General features: G+C 34.6%; 1 protein-coding gene across 1 annotated transcript in view; it reads right to left on the minus strand.

The window, feature by feature from the left end:
- Window positions 1-16504, minus strand: part of TBC1D8B (TBC1 domain family member 8B) — a 54175-nt gene that overhangs the window by 22413 nt on the left and 15258 nt on the right. The window contains exons 3-10 of the mRNA XM_021678170.1: window positions 13486-13604; window positions 12696-12921; window positions 11778-12018; window positions 8682-8889; window positions 7698-7865; window positions 1902-2051; window positions 1193-1343; window positions 92-306 (exon numbers count right to left, since the gene is read on the minus strand). Of these exons, the coding sequence (XP_021533845.1) occupies window positions 92-306; window positions 1193-1343; window positions 1902-2051; window positions 7698-7865; window positions 8682-8889; window positions 11778-12018; window positions 12696-12921; window positions 13486-13604 (1478 nt within the window). The remainder of the gene's footprint in view (window positions 1-91; window positions 307-1192; window positions 1344-1901; window positions 2052-7697; window positions 7866-8681; window positions 8890-11777; window positions 12019-12695; window positions 12922-13485; window positions 13605-16504) is intronic.

Below are 16504 nucleotides of genomic sequence, written 5' to 3' on the forward strand. Positions count from 1 at the left end.
CTTATCATAATTTTCAAATTAATGGAGCTCTATTTAATGTGATTTTACCATTTGGAACATGCATAGAGATGGGTTTATAATGAAGCCATACCTGGCAGTATCCAATTTTGGGATTCCTATATGCATAAGCAGTGAGTACCCGCCTCAGAGCAGATATGCCAGTGTCACTCTGAAAGGCTGGGTGTTCAGGCAGGGAGCGACGCAAATCACGTTCAATTTCTTCAGTAGCCAAGTTGCAGGTCCCTAAGGACTGCTCAACCACTTCAGCATAATAGCCAGGATTAGCAGCCATGTCATTAACAGCACCTGTACAGATGATTGCATTAACATACAAAAGAAGAAGAATGTAATAAACCTATTTATATATTTGCATATATACATAAAGATTTGGATTACTTTAAATTTAGCTTTATATTCAAGTAATGTCCTAGTACAAACAAAAGGCTTCACTAGAATCTATAACATCAGGATACCAATTTTATCCAATAGAATTTTCATGAACTGTTTTTATCCCTTAACTTTCCTTTGACACTAGAGATAGAGATACCTCCAATTAGCCATATCTTGCCTAATAAACTAATTTGCTCAGACAATAGATGTGTGGATATACAGGTAAATACATGGAACTACCTTATTCTCTTTGACTAATCTGAACTCATGATGAGTAAGTCTTTGTTCCAGCCATCTTTGTAATTATTCTTACTTAGTGCATAACTTCTAGAAGGGGCATAGCTACTGTCTGTTAATAAAGTGAATATATGGGGGCACTTGGGTGGCTGAGTTGGTTAAGCGACTGCCTTTGGCTTGGGTCATGATCCCAGGGTCCTGAGATTGAGCCCCGCATTGCGCTCCCTGCTCCACGGGGAGCCTGCTTCTCCCTCTCCCTCTGCTGCTCCCCCTGCTTGTGTTCTCTCTGTCAAATAAATAAATAAAATCTTAAAAAAAAAAGAAAAAAATAGGGCGCCTGGGTGGCTCAGTTGGTTAAGCGACTGCCTTCGGCTCAGGTCATGATCCTGGAGTCCCTGGATCGAGTCCCGCATTGGGCTCCCTGCTCGGCAAGGAGCCTGCTTCTCCCTCTGACCCTCCCCCCTCTCATGTGCTCTCTCTCATTCTCTCTCTCTCAGATAAATAAATAAAATCTTTAAAAAAAAAAAAAGAAAAAAGAAAAAAATAAAGTGAATATATGTAATACCTGAAAAAAGCATCCAGAGCTCTCCTCTTAAGGTCTCTGGAATCCCTCTTACAACCAGATCTCGAGTCTTTTTGGTCCGAAACATGCTAATACCACGCCCACATTCTGCAAATAGGATGTCCCATGACTGTTCCTTCATCTTTTCTTTCAACTGTAACAAAAAATCAACCAAGTAAACATGGTGAGAAATTAACTTCTTTCAAATAATTTGAAAACTCTCTTCACTGTGAAACAATACCTATGGAAATCAAGAACACAGAAAGTCAAAATCAGTATTGACAGAGGGGCCAAACACTGGACCACTCATCACAAATCTTCCGAATCCATGTGAGCATAACAGCTTTAATTTGCTATTTTAATTCTTACCTAAACTCATATAAAAATGGGAAAAGCATTATACTTCAGAGGTAAAGCTTTGAATCATCATTCTCCCCCAATCACCTTGATTTTAGGATTATTGACAATCCATGCAAATAAAACCCAATGTTCAATTTTCATAGTTTATCTTAATTCTTGATAACAGCCCTTTAGTTTGTTAACAGCCCTTTTGTGTAATTGAATGAAACAAGTCACACAATAGTATCTGCTGGAAAACCTTTTCAAGCACCAAAAGAGGAGTTTTCAGTTGTGATACCTTCTAGTCTGCTCTAAGATTTTTATTTTTGATCAACTGTTTCAGTCCACAGATTTAAATATTTTGTTTTCCTACCATTTTGGAATTAAGAGTCTCCAAATTCTGAGGGTGAAATACTGTCATTAAGGCTTCGGTGTTCACAGTTTTACTGCATTCTCTCTGACATGTCAAAGATCGTACTTCAGTATTATCAGATGGGTCTGTAGAATCAGAACTAATAGGAATCTGAAAAAAAAAAATGTAATTGTCCCAAATGTATGCTTAAAAGTTTCTGCAAGAAGAAAAAGTGCTAATGCTTTATCTGTCATTTATAAACCACAATCAATCTACATAATAAAGATTAAAGCGCTGTCTCAGAGAGACATTGTTTTTCTATCAAAATTAGAGACGTCAACAAATCAACATCTAGAACAGCATACTCAGGACTTCAGTGAACCCACTCCCCTACAAAAACAACAAAATACTGGCAAAAGATTTAAAAAATACCAGTTCAGAGCACTGGAAATTTACCAAAGGCACAGGATGAACTGAAAAGCATCGATACAAGTGAAACTAATGAACTGTAGGAGGAACACCAGATTCTGTGAAGTTTTGACTTGAGGCTGTTCTCATCACCCCTCCCTCCCAAGCTCAGAGGTAATGGCAGCCATGAAAGCCTGCATTAACACAGCCAGTGGATCTTTTGGTTGATCACTAAAATCCCCATCCCCAGAACACAGTATTTTGACCAAACTAACAGCTCCCTAGAAAATCTCCATTCCCAGGGTGTTATTTGATTTGATTCAGAGCTCAGGTCTTTGAATGAAGAAAGTCCCATCCCCAGGGCATTACAGAAGGCCATAGTAATCTGCTGATAACATCACAGCTGCCTAAAGCTATTATTTCAGTTTGGGGCAAACAAGAGCCTGGTTAAAAATCTAAAAGGAAGATTCGGATAACCAGATAAACACAGGGAACTTTGAAAGATTCTAACATATTCTTGGAGATGTAGATGGACGTATGCATGTACAGGGATGTGAAACTGCCCAGGAAAGAAACGGGACAGTGGAAGGCCCCAGTCACTCAATTCTGGCTGACTTTGTGGAGGTAAGCAATGAAACCGAGGCTGATTTATAAACTGCCTGAAGTTTGAGGTATACCTTCACATAAAGATTCCCTTGGTAAAAAGTAGAAAACTTAATGGTTCAAGGCATTTAAGGAGCTCTTCTGACCCGTCATTGGCTGACCACCAACTTATACTGACTCATGGGGGTAATCCGAGAAAGCCAGGTTTAAAAATAAAAACAAGAACTATTAAAAAAAAGCAACCAACAGAAAATGGCTTTGAGAGTTCCAGTTGATTTTGTAAACTAAGAATGTAAAGTAGCTATTGTAAATATATTAAAGGAATGAAAGGAAATTATGTTTTTAAAAAAATAAAAGACCAAGTTAAAAAGTGGGCAAAAGATCTGAATAGAGACCTCGCCAAAGAAGATATAAAGATGACAAATAATTATATAAAAATGCTCAATATTATATCATAGAGGAATTGCAAATTAAAAAAACAACGAGATACTATTGGCCATTAAAATGGCTAAAATCCGTAACACTCACAGAAACAAGTACTTGCTGCTGAGGATATGGAACAAGAACTCTAATTCATGCAAAATGGTACAGCCACTTTGGAAGATGGTTTGGCAGTTTCTTAGAAAGCAAAACATAGCCTTACTATATGATTCAGGAATTGTGCTCCTAGGTATATACCCAAATAGTTGAAAATGTATGTGTACACATACATATCCGCATGTGAATGTTTATAGCAGCTTTACTGATTGTTGCCAAAAATTGAAGGCAAAGAAGGTATCAAGAGGTGAATGTATAAACACTGTGGTATATCCAGATAATGAAATATTTTTCAGCAATAAAAAATGAACTATCAACAAAACATAAAGAAATAGAAAATCTGAACTTACTAATAACATGTAAGGACACTGAATCTGTAATCCAAAATCTCCCACCAGAGAAAAACCCTGGACCAGATGGCTTCATGGGTGAATTCTACCAAACATTTAAAGAATTAATGCCAATTCTTCTCAAATTCTTCCAAAAAAGTGAAGGGGATGGGAACACTCCCAAACTAATTTTTCAGGGCCAGCATGCCCCTGATACTAAAGCCAAATAAGAACACTACAAGAAATTACAAGCCAAAATCCCAGTGAATACAGATGCAAAAATTCTCAACAACATACTAGCAGATCAAACTCAACAGCACATTACAAGGATCATACACCATGATCAAGTGGGACTTATCCCTGGGAGGCAAAGATGGTTTAACATATACAAATCAATAAATGTGATATACCACATGAATAGAATAAAGGATAAAAATAATCTGATCATACCCATAGATGTAGAAAAAACATTTGACAAAATTCAATATCCTTTCATGATAAAAACTCTCAACAAAGTGGGTATAAAAGAAACATACCTCAACATAATAAAGGCCATATATGACAAGCCCACAGCTAACATCATACTCCAAGGTAAAAGGTTGAAAGCTTTTCCTCTGAGATCAGGAACAAGATGAGGCTGCCTACTCTCACCACTCCCATTCAACATAGTACTACAAGTCCTAGCTAGAGCCATCAGTCAAGATAAAGAAATAAAATCCATCCAAATAGGAAAGGAAGAAGTAAAACTGTCTCTGCTGATAAAATGATTTTGTATACAGAAAACCCTGAAGACTCTACCAAAAAACTACTAGAACTGATAAATGAATTCAGTAAAGTTGCAGAATACAAAATCAATGTACAGAAATCTGCTTCATTCCTATATACTAACAATGAAGCAGCAGAAAGTCAAATTAAGAACACAATCCCATTTACAATTGCAACAAAAACAATAAAGTAGGAATAAACTTAACCAAAAAGGTGAAAGACCTGTACTCTGAAAACTATAAAACACAGATGAAAGAAATTCAAGATAACACAAAAAACTGGAAAGACATTCCATGCTCATGGGTTGGAAGAACAAATATTGTGAAAATGTCTTTATTACCCAAAGCAATCTACACATTTAATGCAATCCCTGTCAAAATTCCAACAGCATTTTTCACAGAACTAGAACAAATAATCCTAAAATGTGCATGGAACCACAAAAGACTTAAATAGCCAAAGCAATCTTGAAAAGGAAAAACCAAATTGGAGGTATCATAATTCTAGATTCTAAGTTATATTACAAAGCGGTAGTAATTAAAACAGCATTGTACTGGTATAGACACACAGATCAATAGAATACAACAGAAAACCCAGAAATAAACCCACAATTATATGGTCAATTAATCTTTGACAAAGGAGGAATGAATATCCAATGAGAAAAAGACAGTCTCTTCAACAAATGGTGTTGGGAAAACTGGACGGCCACATGCAAAAGAGTGAAACTGGACCACTTTCTTATACCATACACAAAAATAAACTTAAAATGGATTAAAGATCTAAATGTAAGACCTGAAACCATAAAAAATCATCGAAGAGAGCATAGGCAGTAATATCTCTCACATCAGCTGTAGCAACATTTTTATAGATATGTCTCCTAAGGCAAGGGAAACAAAAGCAAAAATAAATACTGGGACTGCATCAAAATAAAAAGTTTCTGCACAGTGAAGGAAACAATAAACAAAACTAAAAGGCAACCTACTGAATGGCAGAAGATAGTTGCAAATGACATATCTGACAAAGGGTTAGTATCCAAAATATATAAAAAACTGAAACAACTCAATACCCACAAAACAAATAATCCAACTTAAAAATGGGCAGAAGACATGAACAGACATTTCTCCAAAGAAGACATCCAGATGGCCAACAACACATGAAAAGATGCTCAACATCACTCATCAGGGAAATGCAAATCAAAACTACAATGAGATATCACCTCACACCTGTCAGAATGGCTAAAATCAACAACACCAGAAACAGGTGTTGGCGAGGATGTGCAGGAAAAAGGAACCCTCTTGCACTGTTGGTGGGAATACAAACTGGTGCAGCCACTCTGTAAAACAGTATGGAGGTTCCTCAAAAAGTTAAAAATAGAACTATCCTACCAATACAAAAACACTAATTCAAATGGATACATGCACCTCTATATTTATTGCAGCATTATTTACAATAGCCAAACTATAGAAGCAGTCCAAGTGTCCATGGATAGGTACATGGATAAAGAAGGTGCGGTATTATATATATATATATATGTTATTCAGCCATAAAAACGAATGAAACCTTGCCATTTGCAACAACATGGATAGAGCTAGAGAGTATAATGAGAAGCGAAGTCAGTCAGCCAGAGAAAGACAAATACCATATGATCTCACTCATAATGTGGAATTTAAGAAAAAAAACAAGTGAGCAAAGGAAAAAAGAAGAGAGAGACAAACCAAGAAATGGACTCTTGGCAATACAGAACAAATTGATGGTTACCAGAGGGGAGGTAGGTGGTAGATGGGGCAAATAGGGAATGGGGATTAAAGGGTACACTTAAAAAAAAATTTCCCTAGGAAACCAGTATACCAACTGGTATTTTGCATATACCTTTACTAAAACCTTTAAAAATGGGAAGAGAAACTAGAAAACCTTAGAACTCTGACATACATCTGAAAAGATGATAAACTCATTTTGAGACAAAATCCTGTCTTACAACTGATCATACCCAACTACTAGAGGCACCTGAGAATTTTGGGGGGAAAATTCCAGTTTTTCAGGTTTAAGAGACACAGATAAATTGAAGGAGAAAGAAAGAGAAGCAGAGCATTAAATTTAACAGAGAGAATGAATCTGAAATGGAATAGGACAGGAAAAAAAGTGATATAAGCAAGAATATGGAAGCACTGCGAGAGAAACTACCAGGACTGATCAGGTTTTACTTGTGTCCTCAACATCAAACTAAGGAATAGCCTGGGTGCACACCTGAAGAGAATGAAAGATTATAAAGTTGGGGCATGAAAATTCTTGATGGTTAACATGAAGATTCTGGGTCTGGAACAGAGATATATGTATCTTTTAATTACATGTTTTCATTATGTTTTTCTATTCTTGAAGAAAAAGCTAGTCTTACCAATACTGCATTATAATTGACTTAGCATAATATTTTTAGTCTCTACTCTGGAGAGGTAAAAGCTGCTATAATCCTATCCAAATAATATAGCCAATAAAGCCAATGTTGACTTTTTCTTTGAATTTTTAATTAAAATACAATAGTTATAATGTGATAAGTTTTATCAATCTATTAAAACATGAATTTCCTAAGCATTGAAAATGAAAATTAATTTGAATTGAAAGTATCTACATTTACATAAAGGACACACTAAATATCAAAATCAGTCTCTTAAGCACCCTTCGCCAAGAATATTTGCCTTCTCTAATATTTTACTAGTAAATAGCTTTGCCACTATTTTGCTCTGGGCTATATTATGTAAGTAAGGCTGGACTACTCGATATTAAATAAAAGATATTTAGACTGGTTTAAAATTGCTGTCTCTCTACAGCAGTCAGAGGAGAGTCCTTTTTTTAAGTCCTTATTAAATTCTCAAATATAGTTTGAGTTATTAAAAGCCATGTCAAATGAAAGTACAAGATGTGTATATCTGAGATACTGCAGATATAGTCAAGAAAGATCAAATGATAATAATTTTTAAAATACGAGTTCCTAAAAAAGAATAAAGTTCTTAATTCTCACTTTTGCTTTATAACGTGACTTAGAGAATGTAATTTCTTTGGTTTTAGTCTTTAAAAAAAATAAACCTAAGCATGAATAGAAAAAGTACTATGAGTTCCTTTTGAAAGAATGGAGCACATGAAACAAACTTTTTTTAAAAAAATGATTTGATTGCTGTATAATTACCTCTGTGCTAACATCGTGATACTGAGTTGAAGCTGCCCCATACTTGAGTCTGAGTTTTGCCACCAGCTGCTCAAAGTCTTTAACTTCACTGAAGCGAAAAGCTGTTTTTCCTTTGATGCTAATGATGACAGATTTGCTGGAATCATTTGTCTTATCTATAGCTAAGACCTGGGGGGTGAAAACATAAATGAATCCCATTCTCCCTTGTTGTTGACGCTTTCAGGCAAAATATGTTTTGCTTAATCTTTTGTGGCTAAAGCTTTGGTCCATGGTATGACTTATCAAGAAATAGACTTTGGGTACTAGTTGCACCACTGACACAAGTAAACTCAGTTCAAGTTATTTCACTTCTCAAGAAAAAGGTTTAATTAACATGTAGCCTTAAAAAATGACAATATAAATGTAAAAATTCAGGGCTACAATGCTGACAATTTATTTCTAACTTACATAAAAGCTATCAATTATATTCTTTTTGACTGTGTGTATCAAATATAATAGTCTAAGTCTTGGTATTCATGTCATAAATGTCTGGGCGATCATGCTCCATCTTGAGTCATTCTGAACCTTATCTGGTTTGTAAATTTTTAATTTTTTTCTATTTTCACTTTTAATGAGCGCTATAATGCTCTTATCCTAGTACTCTTATCCTGAAGAATACTACTGAACTTAAAAAATGATTATTGGGGCACCTGGGTGGCTCAGTCGGTTAAGTGTTTGACTCTTGATTTTGGCTCAGGTCATGATCTCAGGGTTGTGAGATTGAGCCCTGTTTGGGATTCTCTCTCTCCCTCTGCCCCTCCTTCCTTGCCCCCAACTTGCTCGTATGTGTTCTCTCTTCCTCTCAAAAAAAAAAAAAAAAATTCTTAAAAATTACTAAAAGGGTGGTGCATATAGAGTTTTCAATAATTTACAGAATTAAATATTTTATTCTGTGAATGATAGCATTTTCAAACTAAAATTGATATGTAACCAAATTTGTATTACCTCTCGTAATGGAATGATTACACAACATAGATTGCCATCCTGGCTAGCAAAGCAGATATAGTTTTCTGAGATGCACATTTTTCCATGAGTGTTAAAGTGGCTGAATGGTACCCATAAGAAACATTCATGTACTTCTTTCAAAGTCTCTTCTTTGGGGAGCCTAAAAAAAGCATTGAACTGCTCACTGTGGGCTCGATTTTCCAGACCTCTGTAGAAAAGAACAAAGAGGGCTCAAATAATGACTTCTAAAGTACACACATGCCCATATTGACTAATCTAAATGTACTCTAAAGCAGAAAGATTAAATATTACATGCTATGTTCTTCAACAAATTATGTAATGGAAGAAACACACGGATTCAAAACAAATTCATTTTCTTTGTTCCCTATTCCAATTTTGTTTTATTACTAAATTATAATGCACAGAAGTTAGAGATGATGTAGGACTTTAAACCATCTGTTAAGGAGTGATTTGCTGGAAGATTATTATTATATTATTACATATTCATAATATGCGAATATGGCTAACACCAATATTGGCAAACAATTTTTATATGTAGTTATCAGAAAATCAAGTCACCCAGTTCAAACAAAATAAAAATGAAAAATAAAAAAGAGAAAAATTAAAAATGAAAATTTATGGGATCAAAATTTGGGCAAGAAGAACAGTACATAAAAGATAATATTAAAATTAAGTGAAACAAACACTTAAATGAACATTTAAAAAAATCCATACTAGAGGCAAAATAAAACAACACTGCTTGCACAGTATTGGGCACAGGATAGGTGTCAAGAAATAAAGATGACTTGTTAACTGATATATAAATATATGAATAAAAAACAATTGCTTAAAATAGTACAATTTTTCTAGAGGCAGTAAACACTTGTGTTAAGCAGCAATGCCATCTGGGGTAGTAAGTAAATTATGCAAGTTCTAACTCAAAGCCAACAAAGTTAAAACCAAATTCATCCTTCCAGCATATACTATGTGAATATGTGGCATTTCATCATGTCTTTCAAAATAATTCTGATGAACAGAAAACCACATTAATTTTACCTCACTTAAATTATAACTTGGTGGGTTATTATTATTTTAAAAGATGAGGTCTATTTATATAAATGAAAAGATGTCCATGATATATTATTTTAAGGGGGGAAAAAAGCAGACTATGGAATAATATGTAATGTTTAGTCCCAATCATGTTTTTTGCAAATACTTTTTAATTAATGCATTAAAAAGCCTGGAAGGATATACACTGAAACTAACTATTGCTAATGTGCTTCTATACTGTTTAAATTATAGAAGTAATACATATTTGTAAAAACAATAAGCCGAAGCAATAAAGATACTCAATTTTAGAAAAAAGTCATTTGGAGGCTAAGTCTAAATAATCTATTGTTCTTTTTAACTTACTAGAAAAAAGGATTTAGATATCTATGATTTTCAATAGGCTCTCTTAAAAATACACATAGACAAAAATAGATTTCCTATATCATTTAAATACAGACTTGGTAATGAATAACTCATTGATAGATGGCTTTTTTTTTAAGACCTTATTTATTTGACAGAGAGAGAGACAGCGAGAGAGGGAACACAAGCAGGGGGAGTGGGAAAGGGAGAAGCAGGCTTCCTGCCGAGCAGGGAGCCCGATGCGGGGCTCGATCCCAGGACCCTGAGATCATGACCTGAGCTGAAGGCAGTCGCTTAACCAACTGAGCCACCCAGGCACCCCTGATAGATGGCTTTTTAGAGGATATTCTAAGGGAAATAAAATGGCTAAAAAGTTTATGTTTATGGTGGCCAATCAAGGAACAAACTACAAAAACAAATGCTCAACTATAATATAACATAAACTGAATTCCTAATCCTTATAGAGTTCTATTTATAAATCATGCACACTGGGACCTATAAAAAATTCACCTTGCTGATCTATTTTCCAGAAAAGCAGACACACTCACAAAGAAGTCCTTATGTATACAGATTTTAGAAATGGTTAGAAATAGGCAAATGGAACAACCATATCCAGTTAGGGCTATGTAGTAATCACACAACCCTCTAGGTCACTTGCTCTGGTCTATCCATAGGACTGCAGCTTAGGTTCCTCTCACAGTTTCCCATACAGTCTATACCCTCATGCTCCTTGCCAGAAGCTGCATTCACTAGCTATTTCTAGATCCTCTCTTCTTTCCCTCTCCTTTGGCATGCTTATTTCAGTCAACTGTTCTGAGTGTTGAGCAGTATGAAAGGGCTCTGGTCAGTTTCAGCAAACCAAATAGAGAAGCAAACAGCTATCAGAGATAATTCTCAGGTAGGCATTAATAATGATTAACATTTATCTAGTGTTTCCATATTTTATAAAGTGCTTTCACACGTTATATTGTTCATTCCTCACAAGTGCTCCCTGAGGTAGAAATGATACATGAGGATACTAAGGTCCTGAGAGAGAATGACTTGTCCAAGGGTTGTACTCTCCTTATAAAGCCCATGCTCCACTGGCTCCACTAACTTGCCTCTTCATAAAAAATTATGCTGTCTAGGGGCCCCTGGGTGGCTCAGTTGGTTAAGTGGTTGACTCTTGATTTCAGCTTAGCTCATGATCTCAGGGTTGTGAGACTGAGCCCCAAGTCGGGCTCCGGGCTCAGTACGGAGCCTGTTTGTCCCTCTTCCTGCCCCTCCCCCCCAAATACATAAATAAAATCTTTAAAAAAATGATGCTGTCTATAAATTATATTTAAAAATAAACACTACATTTTACAATATCATACCTGAAACTGTTCAGACAACTCATAGAGAAATGTAGACTAACCAGGCATATAAAAATCTCTATATTTCTAAAAGCACTCCAGGGCAAATCCTACTGGGATCTCAATAAGTAATTTTCAAACTTAACTTCTATTACTTCTTAGGATTAAACTTAATGGAGGGAATACTATCTGTGAAATGCATATGAATAAACTAAAAAATACCCACACATCAATGATTAATTCCAAAGAAAAATTATCATATAACACAGAACAGTTAACTTTTAATGATAATCGATGTTACTGTTCTTTGGTAAAACAGTATTTTAAAAAGTATTAATTAAGCTTTGAATACCTCTTGGTGATTTGTAGAGGATCATCAAGGATTGGGTCATTAGCAAATGTTTCCTTATCAAAAAGTCTCTTTATAGCATAGTTTGCCAGCTGTTCCATAAGAAGGTATGTTTCATTAATATGCAAAAACATTGAAAAGTAGTGATTCTCCCCTTGGGAACACACATGAATACTCTCTGTTAGTATAACATTTGAAGTCTTTTCAAGTTTTGAGACTGCATCCCAGGATATAATGAGTTTTACTGCAAATAAGAATGATAAGCAGATTTGATTAAATTTCTCAATACTGATTTAACGTTTATCAATCAGGTCTTTTAAAACAATAGTTAACCACTTGAAAAATGCTATGAACAACTAAAATACTTTAGACTTCAAGATTAGTTAAAAGTTTTGAAGCATAACCATGAACATACAATAACTGGTGATTCTAGGAACAGATAAAATTTTAAAGAATTTTTTAAAAATTATTCTGCTTTTATATTTAAATCTATTACTTTACATAATTGCATAATCACTGATGTAAAAGCTATATGTGTGCTCTGAACATTACTGTTTGATTCTTCTCTATAAATGCGGGCCATTAGATACTATGGCTACTATGTTTATACTGTATTTCTAAAACAAGGATTAAAACATGAATTGCAGAGTCCATAGTTTAGAACAAGACAAAGAAAGGAGCTATATGCCAGGTCACCATCATCATTTAATATTCACTCACTTCCCACAATATGCAAGGCATTCTATATATACTTTCAATGGCTCCTATGTTAAGGATTCTTTCTCTAGATGAAGTGAACTTTTTAATGTACAATTACTCTTAATATCAATCCTATTGCTTTATATACAACCTAACAACCCCACAGAGTTGACAGGTCAGTCAGCAAGTTCAAAGTCATGGTAAGTAACAGAAGCGACTTACTTTCTGATCCCAACAAAAAAGAATAGAAGCTCAGAAAGTTGGTGCTAAGATAGAGCCATCCCTGACAAGGAACCCGTCCTTTCCAATAACTGCATGAGTAATATGTCACTAACTTCTCCTGCTCTGGTAAACCAAAACATTTTTCAAATTTCAAAAGGGCTTCTCGAAATTTCTCAGGATCATCTTCTTTTGCAAAAGAATGTTTTCCCTCTTCAGCAATCAATCCCTAAAGGAGAAAAAATATTTTTTGACAATCAATTATTACCTACTAATAAAAATACATTTTATATATTTAAACAGTTCACTGAATACAACTGTATATATCTACAAGCTACATATATGTATAAATGTGTGTACATAAATGCTTCTCTTAGGACAGAGGTGAGCAAATTTTCTTTAATTTTGTAATAAGGCTTTTTCTAATGCCTCACAAGGAGCTACCACAAATATAGGTGCTAAATATTTTTGTTTGTTTTTTTGGGTTTTTTTGGTACCGAAACCCAGGATTGAATTTGCTAAATATTTTTTTTTGATTGCGTGAAGGATTCATCCAAATTCCAAACTCATGAAATACTGAAATGAAAATATCCCTAAGAGCACTCACAAGGGCACCAAAAACTAATCATTGACTTAATAATTTTCTTTAGCACTGATTCTGACATTCATATGTGTACTTCTGCCAATCCTGAAAGGTGTCAGTAAAACAATGACCTTCCCACATGGCCTTTGATACTAAAATAAGAGGGTCAAAGATATAGTATTCCATCTACAAAATAAATCCATCACTTACTCTTATCTTTCCTTGTACAAAATTAGTAATATCTTCATTTGAATCAAACACAGATAAGGTCTTCATGATATTTTGTTCCAACCAATCCCAATGTTTGGTTATTTCTTCTCTGTTGGCTCCTGATTAATAATGAAAGAGAATAAAAGACTCAAGGGAAACTCCACAACAAAACTGCTCTTGATATTTACAAGCTTAGTTTAAAAAGAAATAAAATTATATTCGCTCGTTTTCAGAAATGATGATCATAAAAGAATAAAAATATTAATTACACTTATTCTCTACTTCATCTGTATATGTAGGGATAAATACTATTTTTTATTATAAATGAAAGACTAAAATATTTAATGAAAGGGGGAAAAAGTAAATACAACTCATGACAAAAGATATAAAATTCTGAAAACAAGATGCCAGTAACTGGTGCCTACAGCAACTAATATTTTTAAAGAGAATATACAGAGTGCCAGAACATAAATATATAATTTAATCTGTGGTCTTCAAGTAATACAGTCAGTACTGTCCCTGTAATCTGTGTGACTGCAAACAGCATGCACATGACAATACTATGCACACTGTATAAATGTGGATTTCAACTGTGGCAACTCTACTTATCTTAGAAGGGGAAGCCTTTGCTCAGTCACCCTTTTCATTAAAAGGCCTTGTTAACCTAAAGAAGTTTCAGCAAAGAGGTTAGAAACCCTGTAGCAAGTAAATCCATGTGACCTGCTGGATCAGTGTTAGGTAGCTTGTTGAGGGTCAAATATTACAGTTAGCTCTGGGTTGCTTTGGCTTGAAGAACTTAAGATCTTTAAGATCTTAAAGCCTTTAAGATCTCCCCAGCATTGTGGGTTATAAAAGATCTTTAAGATCTTTACCTTTAAGACCTCCCCAGCATTGTGGATTATAAAAATATCATTCAAAAGACACATCTTGGCTCCTTAGTATGTTTTATGATACATGCAAGTGTATTAACTGAAATTGCAAAACTGCCTATTTCTTACAATCCAGTTAAAAACTGTATTCATGTTACTAAAGTCACAATACCAAGTGTAATAACTTTCTTTAATGAATCACAAATAAAAGCCATGGGAAAATTCTAAGCCTTTATTTTGGTCCTTTAGGTATAAGGAAGCTTCAAGTTGGTAATTATTGTATTTCTGCATCATGTTAATTTGGGAGAATAAGTTACATAATAATCCCCCCTCTTTAAAGTAGAATGGATATTTTTCCCTAAATAATTTCTACCAACCAGATTTAGAGTTGAGGCTACAAATGTCTCATAACATCAGCAGGTATAATGTTTTCTTCATTTAGTTTAGATGGCATTCAATTTAAGAGAGCCAAGAGAAAACACTCACTGGCAATGCTAAAGTAAAAGTATAGGGAGATGCAAAAGATAAGCCACATATCTTTAAAAATTCATGGTATGCTGTATGTTCACACATATGAACTATCCAGGAATTCACACGCTTTTTTTTTTTTTTAAGTGTATCTCTCTACTTAAGAGAGGGGGAGATGAAAGAAAGAGAAAAAGGCAGTCTTTCAACATTAAAAAGGCCAGAAATCTGGGTTTTTAATTTAGAACATTATAATGGCATCATAAAAGAAGTAAACTGTCATTGTGGGTTTTTTTTAAATTTTGAGTTGTTTTATCAGGAAGAATATCCTAATTCATTTTCTATCTACAATGTATATATATATATATATATATATGTGGAGGCACCTGAACTACCTCAGCATGAATGAATATGTAGCATTACCAGTAAGACATCTCTTCTTATTTCAAGGATATAATGCCTTTTGTGAGAAAGTAGGTGTGTAACTAAAAATGTTTCAATTTTTCAGGCTTATACTTTCTTAGGGGACGATCTTTAGTTTTGGGCTTGATTGCCCTAATCTGAGTTATTACAGATGAAGTGTGAAGGAGTTCTCATCTTCTCAGCAGTTGGGTGAAGCAGATGTAAGTTGAAGAAAGGAATCATATAGCCGTAGTGCTGACCAAAGTTTGCTCAAAATTTGCTGGAACACATGTTTCAGGTCCTTCACGCTAATGGATTTTTTAAAAAATTGTAATAATCTGTAATCCTTCTTCCCTAAACAATTAGATGCCTTGCTATTCTCTCAATGTAGAGTTACATGTTTAACTCCTTTCTAAATCAAAACTAGGGAGTATAAATAAAGTAAATATTCAATTTCTTAGTATCCTTATTTGTTTGGATTATACATTTTTCCCCTATGTGGAAATAATGCAAACATTTATTTTCTATATCAGACAAGAACACAGCTTAGTAATCCAATTCTACTGCAGCATTGTAAAAATCATCCCTTCACCACAGTGTAAGATTTAAATGCATCTGCACAAGGGTGCACACTATATAAAAGGCACACTATATATAAGGTTGCTGCTGCCCTGCCAAGCACTTCCGGTCCCTACCCAGGTCCTACTGCAATACTGGTGGTCCCAATGGTTTTATCCAAATAAATTGTATTTAAAAAATAAAGCATTTAAAAAGACAAGTCAAAATGTCTCAGAAACCGTATCTCCAACTCAAACTTCATCTATTTAAATGTTATATTTGCCTTCCACTAATAAACCTTTATTTCACTCAAACTGAGCAATAAATCTTCCACATCGAAGTATCTTCCTTGCCCAATTAATCGAAAGGAAAAAAACTGAAATGATTAGTAAAGAAAAATGTAGGGACTAACACACCCTCTAAATATGTTTTTAAATATTTTTAAGGTTTAAAAAGTGTTTAATGTTTGTAATTCCTAGTAGGAAAACATTATCTGAATGAATACCCTAATGGCAAACCACTATAGAATGGATTATACATTTTATTTTATTTATTTATTTATTTATTTATTAAAGATTTCACCTATCCATTTGACAGAGAGAGACACAGCGAGAGAGGAACACAAGCAGGGGGAGTGGGAGAGGGAGAAGCAGGCCTCCCGCTGAGCAGAGAGCCCAATGTGGGGCTTGATCCCAGGACCCTGGGACCATGACCTGAGCCGAAGG

Source organism: Neomonachus schauinslandi, chromosome X (genome assembly GCF_002201575.2).
Source record: "Neomonachus schauinslandi chromosome X, ASM220157v2, whole genome shotgun sequence".
In the NCBI taxonomy this organism is placed as follows: Eukaryota; Metazoa; Chordata; class Mammalia; order Carnivora; family Phocidae; genus Neomonachus; species Neomonachus schauinslandi.